General features: G+C 38.7%; 1 protein-coding gene across 1 annotated transcript in view; it reads left to right on the forward strand.

Moving 5' to 3' along the window:
* Window positions 1-598: 598 nt before the first annotated feature.
* The window catches only part of TCN1 (transcobalamin 1), a 16433-nt gene continuing 7248 nt past the window's right edge, over window positions 599-9783 (forward strand). Inside the window, exons 1-4 of the mRNA XM_032283309.1 lie at window positions 599-783; window positions 3070-3243; window positions 7178-7318; window positions 8211-8366. Of these exons, the coding sequence (XP_032139200.1) occupies window positions 705-783; window positions 3070-3243; window positions 7178-7318; window positions 8211-8366 (550 nt within the window). The 5' untranslated portion in view covers window positions 599-704. The remainder of the gene's footprint in view (window positions 784-3069; window positions 3244-7177; window positions 7319-8210; window positions 8367-9783) is intronic.

Genomic DNA, 9783 nt, shown 5'->3' on the forward strand with positions numbered 1-9783 from the left:
ACCCAGCAGTGGGATTGCTGGATCATATGACAGCTCTATGTTTAGTTTTTTGAGAAACCTCCAAACTCTTTTCCATACTTATGCTACTAATTTACATTCCTACCAACAGTGTACGAGGGTTCCCTTTTCTCTATGTCCCTGCCAGCATTTGTTATTGCCTGTCTTTTGGATAAATCCGTTTTAACTGAGATGAGAGGATATCTCATTACAGCTTCGATTTCCATTTCTCTGATGATCAGTGATGTTAAGCACCTTTGCAAGCACCTTTTCATATGCCTGCTTGCCATTTGGATGTCTTATTTTACTTCCATTTTTATATGTTGTATGTGTTTGCATGATCAAATCTACTTTGTCAGGAAACATAAGACATAAAGTGAAATGGAAAAAAGGGAAACATTACAGGAGTCATTCACCTAATATATGTTCACTGAGTGGAAGGCAAATAATGGATATGAACCCTGAAAGTTTAGGGCAGGAAACAAAGGAAAGTTATTTCCTCATTCTTTATAACCACACTTTACAATTCTTCTTCCTGATTTACTACATTACATGGACAAATACACTTGACCACACCTCCCAACATTTCTCAATATTTGCTTGAGTGAAAAGAAGCTGAGGCAACCTGAAGGAGGAGCTCTCATTACCTTCTGTCCATCACCTAATAAATAGCCAATCCCTCAACATTCCGGTACACTGTTGAAGAGATGAGGCAGTCACACCAGCTGTCCCTAGTGGGGCTCTTACTGTTTTCTCTTATTCCAAGCCAACTATGTGAGATCTGTGGTGAGTACACTTTGAGCTAAAATTACTCTTGAGTGATAGTCCACTGAAGACTGTTGACAAGAGACTCTATGTAGAGTTACCTGAGAAAAGATCCCATTCCAGTTCCATATGTGGTTGGACTCCATGAATGATGGCAAGGGTGGCAGGAGATGGTGAGGAAAGTCCCACAATGCATGTTGTTGTAAGAGGAATTACAGATTGTGTGTTAACTCGCCTAACTGCTCTTTCTATGCTCAGGTCCTCTCTAGCACAGCACCCCTGCCAAGTAACTCTTTATTCATGTGAATTTCCAATGACAGAAAATTTATGCTCCCAGAAATTTTTCTAGATCATGGAAAGTGATCTTTTGGTTTTGGTATGCAATCTTTTTTTCTGAAATTCAATCCATATTTTTGGGTTAACCCCTTGTAACTACACAGAAAAAAACTAATAATCTCTTTCAAATAGTGATGATTGCTGTCTTGTCATGAGTGAGTTTAGATATTCCAAGTTGCATGTCCACCTCCCTTCAACGCTTTCTTAGGAGACATGGGATAAAGTTCCATCATCTCTTGCCTGGATGTTATCCCCAGAGATTGTGTGGTTCCGTAAAAGAATAATAAAGCAAGAGAAAGGAAAACTAGATTCATGTTGAGTTTGATCCCTTAATCATTGAATGACCCAACATTTCTGAATTTCTTTAGCTTTCTTCATAAATGAAGGATAATGAGGGGAGACTATTGAAGCAAATTATCTCCTGAAGTCTGGTGCAGTTCTCAGGTGCATGGCTTCTCTTTTGTGAGACTTTACTCTGAAATTGAGCTTTAACCCAAAGATGATTAGGTGGTACAATCTGTGCTCTGTAACCAGTAAGAAGAGAACACCACCACAGAAGACAGCCTTGGATATATACAGGCTACAGCATAGACTCTTCTGACTAATTTTTTTTCTTGGCCTAACACTTCCCTTGTTGGATCCTAAGAATAGGGGATGGCTATGTAGGTTTTAGAGTTCAATTTGTTTTAAGTAATAATAATAATAATAATTGAATTTATCTTTAGCAGTCTAGGAAGCTGGTTTGAGTTGTTGACCAGGAACTGAAAAGTCTGTTTCAGGGCCAGAAAATCTGCTGAGCTGAAAATCTCAGAGAATTGACTCAATTGTTCCATTGTGTCTGCAACACATCACGACCTTTCTACAATCACTCTATTTAGATCTTCTTGACTCTTCCTTTTAAAGCAAAGAAAACTGGGCAAGGGAAATTACATTTCCTTGATTCTCAAGTATAGTGATAAAAACTCCGGTTGAGTTAGAAATAATAATATGTGCAGCATTTTACAGTTAATTCAGTGGTTTATTGTCCAATATCTGTAAGGTAGGTGTTAACAGCCACAATTTTTAGATGAGAAAACTAAGGGTAAAACAAGCTACATAACTTATTATTCACAGTCATAAGTTAAGGAGCACAGAGTGTGGCCAAAATATGAATCCAAAGCTCATGTTCTTCTCACTCTCCCACTAATCCATTAGATAATATAGAGAAGGGTAGGATCTGGGGCTACCCCTCAAGATTATGGAAAAACATATTGAAAAACTGTCCTGTGTTTTAAATAGTAACTCTTTTTATTCACCTCTATTTCTTTGGGAGCTCCAGATTCTCCTACCTCCACAGTATAATGTGACTTCCCTCCATCTCTGGAATTGGGGCATATTGTAGACTAAAACTGGAGGCTTTTTCAAAGGCTGCATAATGCTGAATAATGATCTTGATGCCTAGCCATCTGCACAATCAGACAATGAAGTTTTGGGGTCAATCACCAATATAACAGAATTTGTACCTGCATTTTTTCAGCATTAACCCAATTGATTTAGAAGATGGAGAAGGAAAGAACTGAATCCAGGAAGTAGAAAGTCCTGCTGACTAAGAGTCAGAAGACATGTAGTCTAGTTTCAGCTAAACCTCCAATTATGGAGGTTTCTTTAAGGATACTCTCTCTAAGCTTCATATACAAAATCAGGGAATGATGCTAGATATCCCAGGCAAGGAGTCTGCCAGTACACAATGGTAAGGCTGTACCAGTTGTTAAAATATTAAAACATTTTCATGCTAGTTGTTAAAGGAGTCATGTCTGACATGGGTGGGTGGTTCAAGACTCACCTTTGTATTATTCCACCAACACAGTCAGCAGCCACTGGATTGGTATACATCTGTGCCATACCTGTTACTAAATATTTTTATATAACCCCTGTTCTAAGTCTTACTATTTTCTGAGTATGTGTTTCTTATTTCTTCCTCCTCTGCCACAGAGGTAAGTGAAAAAAATGACATAAACCCTCTGTTGAATACAATGATCAATTCAAAGTATACCAGGGGAACCAGCGCTGCCAATGTCCTGCTGTCCCTCAAACTTGTTGGAATCCAGAACCAAATCCTGAGGCAAAAGATGGTCAAAGAAATCAAACACATTGTGAAAATGGGAGGTAAGTTTCTCTATTCTCTGGAAGATTTACAGAGAATCTTAAAATCTACCTATCTAAAAGATTATCTGCAACTAATCCTAAAAATTATGCATCCAAAGTATCCCGTTACATCCATTCTAATGGTACCAAACTTGAGGTAAGAGAAACATGCCCAAAATACACGCCCACATCGCTCACCCTGGAGCTAGGACTTGCTTATTTTGGTCTTAAAGATAATTTTTCTTCCATTTGAAGTTTGAAGTGGTTTTTTCCAGTTCTGTGAAGAAGGTCATTAGCTTGATGGGGGTGGCATTGAATCCATAAATTACTTTGGGCAGTATGGCCATTTTCATGGTGTTGATTCTTCCCAACCATGAGCATGCAATGTTTTTCCGTCTGTTTGCGTCCTCTCTTATTTCATTGAGCAGTGGTTTGTAGTTCTCCTTGAAGAGGTCCTTTACATCCTTTGTTAGTTGTATTCCTAGGTATTTTATTCTCTTTGTAGCAAATGTGAATGGGAGATCACTTTTGATTTGGCTGTATGTCTGTTATTGGCGTATAGGAATGCTTGTGATTTCTGCACATTGATTTTGTATCCTGAGACTTTGCTGAAGTTGCTTATCAGTTTCAGAAGATTTGGGGCTGAGACAATGGGGTCTTCTAAATATACAATCGTCTGCAAATAGAGACAATTTGGCTTCCTCTTTTCCTAATTGAATACCCTTTATTTCTTTTTCTTTCCTGATTGTTCTGGCTAGGAATTCAAATACTACATTGAATAGGAGTGGTGAGAGAGGGCATCCTTGTCTCGTGCCAGATTTCAAAGGGAATGTTTCCAGCTTTTGCCCTTTCAGTATGATATTGGCTGTGGGTTTGTCCTAAACAGCTTTTATTATTTTGTGATACATACCACCAATACCTAGTTTATTGAGTGTTTTTAGCATAAAGCACTGTTGAATTTTGCCAAAGGCCTTCTCTGCATCTATTGAGATAATCATGTGGTTTTGTGTTTGGTTCTGTTTATGTGATGGATTACATTTATAGACTTGTGTATGTTGAAGCAGCCTTGCATCTCCAGGATGAAGCCTACTTGATCATGATGAATAAGCTTTTTGATTTGCTGTTGCATTCTATTTGCCAGTATTTTATTGAAGATTTTTGTGTCGATGTTCATCATGGATATTGGCCTGAAGTTCTCTTTTTTAGTTGCGTCTCTGCCCAGTTTGGTATTAGGATGATGTTGGTCTCCTAAAATGAGTTGGGGGAGATTCCCTCTTTTTGTGTTATTTGGAATAGTTTCAGAAGGAATGGTACCAGCTCCTCTTTGTACATCTGGTAGAATTCGGCTGTAAACCGTCTGGATCTGGACTTTTTTTAGTTGGTAGGCTATTAATTGCTGCCTCAACTTCAGCCCTTGTTATTGGTCTATTCAGGGACTCAACTTCTTCCCGGTTTAGTCTTGGGAGAGTGCAAGAGCCAAAACAATCCTAAGCAAAAAGAACAAAGCTGGAGGCATCACACTACCAGACTTCAAACTATACTACAAGGCCATAGTAATCAAACCAGCATGGTACTGGTACCAAAACAGAGATATAGACCAGTGGAACAGAACGGAGGACTCAGAAGCAACACCACATATCTACAATCATCTGATCTTTGACAAACCTGAGAAAAATAAGCAATGGGGAAAAGATTCCCTGTTTAATAAATGGTGTTGGGAAAACTGGCTAGCAATGTGCAGAAAGCAGAAACTGGACCCCTTCCTGACACCTTACACTAAAATTAACTCCAGATGGATTAAAGACTTAAACATAAGACCTAACACCATAAAAACCCTAGAAGAAAACCTAGGCAAAACCATTCAGGACGTAGGCATAGGCAAGGACTTCATGGCTAAAACACTAAAAGCAATGGCAACAAAAGCCAAAATAGACAAATGGGATCTAATTAAACTCCAGAACTTCTGTACAGCAAAGTAAACAATCATTAGAGTGAACGGCAACCGACAGAATGGGAAAAAATTTTGCAATCTACCCATCTGACAAAGGGCTAATATCCAGAATCTACAAACAACTAAAACAGATATACAAGAAAAAAACAAACAAGCCCATTCAAAAAGTGGGCAAAGGATATGAACAGACGCTTTACAAAAGAAGACATATATGAGGCCAACAAACATATGAAAAAATGCTCATCATCACTGGTCATTAGAGAAATGCAAATCAAAACTACATTGAGATACCATCCCACGCCAGTTACAATAACGATCATTAAAAAATCTGGAGACAACAGATGCTGGAGAGGATGTGGAGAAATAGGAACACTTTTACACTGTTGGTGGGAGTGCAAATTAGTTCAACCATTGTGGAAGACAGTGTGGCGATTCCTCAAGGACCTAGAAATAGAAATACCATTTGACTCAGCCATCCCATTACTGGTATATACCCAAAGAATTATGAATTGTTCTATTATAAAGACACATGCACATGAATGTTCACTGAGGCACTGTTTATAATATCAAAGACTTGGAACCATCCCAAATGTCCATCAACGATAGACTGGATAAAGAAAATGTGGTACATATACACCATGGAATACTACACAGCCATAAAAAACTATGAGTTCATGTCCTTCATAAGGACATGGATGAATCTGGAAACCATCATTCTCAGCAAACTGACACAAGAACAGAAAACCAAACACCACATGTTCTCACTCATAAGCGGGTGTTGAACAATTAGAACATGTGGACACAGGGAGGGGAGCATCACACACTGCAGACCATTGGGTGGGTGTTAGGGGAGGGACAGCGGGGGATGGGGAGGGTGGGGAGGGATAACGAGAGGAGAAATACCAGATATGGGTGATTGGGGGATGAAGGCAGCAAATCACCTTACCATGTGTGTACCTATGCAACAATCCTGCACGATCTACACATGTACCCCAGAACCTAAAGTACAATTTTTAAAAAACTGAAAAAAATAATAGTATTAATAATTTTTCTTCAAGAAGCAACAAACAAAAGTTATTGATTCTTATCCATTAATGCTGTTATATAAGCTAGCTTAGTTCATGACCACATGGGAATACAGATCACAACTAAGAAAGCTGGTGATGGCAAAGCAACCATAGAGCAAACCAGATTTGGACTAGGTGTGAGTTGGCCTTGAACCAGTCATGTTAATACTGAGCCTCAGTTTTCTCATTAGCATAAGGGGAAATGAAGCCATTCTTACCTACCTCATAATATTATTATAAGAATTACGAGAAGCCAGAAAGTTTTGATACTCTATAAGGCAGAATATTAAAAAATCAAGTACTACTATCCTAGCAAGCTGGCACCACAAACAGGAAAAAAAAAAATCCCAAGATGTTGTTTATTTTTCCCCTTTTTTCACTTTTATAAGGATTGCATGATTCCAAAATGAAAAGACCAAGATCTAGTTTGCATTTATATAGTACTGCTCTAAAAGGCTCTGCTTTGAGGATAAAGAAGAGAGGAATCAAATATTAGTACAGGAATGTGTCACATAATGATGAACATAAATGACAACAGTCCCACAAGATTGTAATACTGTATTTTTACTGTACCTTTTCTGTGCTTAGATATGTTTAGATACACAAATACTATTGGGCTACAATTGTCTATAGTATTCAGGACGGTAATATGTTGTGCTGGTTTTCAGCCTGAGAGCAACAAGCTGTACCCTATCGTCTAGGTGTGTAGTCAGCTATACCATCTGGATTTGTGTAAGTATGCTCTATGATGTTTGCAAAATGACAAAATTGCTTAACAACCAGTTTCTCAGAATTTATCCCTATCATTAAGCGACACAAGACTGTACAAAGTGCAACAGAAGAAAGAAGTGACAGGCAATGTAAGTCTCAAGGAAATCAGGAGGCCCAAAAAATCACAAGCATGTACCTTGTTACACTCAAATATTTTTCTTTTCAGTGTCAGATTTAAGCTCGGGAGAGCTTGCCTTGATTATACTGGCTTTGGGAGCATGTCGTAGCCCTGAGGAAACCTTAATATATGATTACCATCTGATTGACGAGCTAGAAAATAAGTTCCAAGCAGAAATCAAAAATATGGGTAAGAATCAAATATTTAGAGATCATAGAGAACCTTACCTTCTCCTCGGCTGACTCAGATTATATGAAGCTTCCCTCAACTCTTTCCTCTCCTCGTAAACCCATTCATCTCACTATATCTTTGCAGGGCACTTCCCTTTTTCCCTTTCAGTATGCATCTTGAATTTTCTTTTTAAATATGTTTAGCTAAGCACTGACCCTGTGTCAAGTAATATTTTACATATGATGGCAGACACACACACACACACACACACACACACACACACACACACACCACCATTCTCTAATCTTCCAGGAGCTTGGCTTTTAGTCAAATGATGAATTACACCAGAAATAGCTTAAAAACACAGCACACAGTGGCGTAAGCACCAAAATATGCAATGCTAGTATATGAGCTAAAGGTGGCCAGAGTACATTATCACTGGGAAAAATAAACTGGCCATGGTAGCCACTAGTGAGGTGCATTGTTTTTATTTCAACTCCCACCCAATATTTATTCTATTTTTCATTAAGTCCATCTTCCTTTGAGATGGCCTCCAACCTAGGTTTCTACTTAATTTCAACACCTTGCTATTGAAAGCACAAAAGTCTTGGAGGTAGAAAACCTGTATTCTGGCCCTAGCTCTGTAACCACTTCGATATCTAGATAGCATCTTAATCTCTTAAAGGCTGTGTCCCCTCAGTTACAAAACGAAAGAAGTTGAGTGGAATTTAGTGGCCCTTAAAAGCCTTTACGTTCCTCAGGTTTTCTGATTCTATGCGTTACCTCATGCTTTATTATCCACCTTTCCTTAAATGTAAAGAAACTGAAATAGAGTAAGTAGGAATAGATTGAAAATGTATACTCCATTACTGCTTCCATGAGTAAGGGAGGCATTTCTTCTCTTTTCTAGAAACACACAATGACAATCCCCTGACTAACTACTACCAGCTCAGCCTGGATGTTTTGGCCTTGTGTCTGTTTAATGGCAACTACTCAACCGCTGAAGTCGTCAAACGCTTCAATCCCGAAAATAAAAACTATTATTTTGGTAGCCAGTTTTCAGTAGGTGAGTTACTAAGCCCAATTCCCTTGGTACAGAGGACATGGTCACCAGTAGGTCTTGCCCTTTGCGTTTTTCTACCGGTAAGTACTTGGGTTTTATTTTCTACTGTCTTTGCTCTAGTCTCCTCAAAAGGGAATTTTCTTTTTGAGAAGAATGGATGATGGATGGCATTTAAGCCTCTTTCTAGATGTGTGGTATACTAGAAGTACCTGGTTTCCGCTCCAGTTCTTCTTTGAGTTACATAAACAAAGAATGTTAACCCTTGATCTTAATTTTTCCATCTGTAAAATGAGGATAAAACATGAGAATATTTACATGAAACATTTTAGAAAGGTTAAGTTTTAGAAAAGGGAAGTGCAACGGAATTCCTTTATCTTAACACTGCCTCTTTCTCTGGTTTATTGGGACAATTTGAATACCTAGGTTGTCTTGAACAATACCACCTCTCCAGTGACAAAGTCCAGTATTACCATCAAAAAAGTATATTTCACCTTGGGAAATGAACCAGAAATTTCCCACTGTGTCAGCTTCAACATCCGAAAAGAAGTCTTTGACAGCTAGCATAGGTGCTTAGCCTCTATGGATCCAGATACACAAGTTCATCTCTCTCCAATTCAAATTCAAAGCAAGTCACCATTTAGTATTTCTGGATAGTAAGGAGAATTGTGAGATTTCTCAGACTTCTTTTCCCACGAGAGAGGAAAGGTCCCATGCTAAAGAACACAGGAGAGACCAAGTATCAAGCCAGATAATGAGTCTTTATCTTTGCTTCTTCCAATCTCTTGCCTCATCCTCTTTTTAAAAGAGGTTTACTGGGCAATAACTCTGTTAAGTACTATTTTCTAATCAGTCTAATGAAACCTTTGAGAGGCTTACAAAGACATAGCTTCTTTGATGCATCGTCCTAAATTTTCTCAATTCCTCAGCCGACATGGCTACAAGATTGGAGAAAGACGGAAAAGATGAGAGCAACCAACACGTAAAAGTGAAATACTGTCCATATGTATGCAGCTACAAATCCACAGGTGTTTATGACTAAGGTATGTGTAATAAGAAAAACCCAGAATTGTATTTAAAAAAAAAAAAAAGGCAAGGCACAGTGGCTGACACCTGTAATCCTAGCAGTTTGGGAGGCCAAAGCAGGCTGATCGCCTGAGGTCAGGAATTCAAGACCAGCCTGGCCAACATAGTGAAACCCTGTATCTACCGAAAATACAAAATTAGCTGGGCCTGGTGGCTCACTCCTTTAATCCCAGCTACTTGGGAGGCTGAGGCAGGAGAATCGGAGGATAAGGCAGGAGAATTGCTTGAACCCAGGAGGCAGAGTTTGCAGTGAGTAGAGATCAGACCACTGCACCCTAACCTGCACAGCAAGAGAGAGACTCCATCTCAAAAAAAAAAAAAAAAAAAAAAAAAAAAA

Source organism: Sapajus apella, unplaced genomic scaffold (genome assembly GCF_009761245.1).
Source record: "Sapajus apella isolate SASKATOON/1434 unplaced genomic scaffold, GSC_monkey_1.0 scaffold14, whole genome shotgun sequence".
Classification (NCBI taxonomy): Eukaryota; Metazoa; Chordata; class Mammalia; order Primates; family Cebidae; genus Sapajus; species Sapajus apella.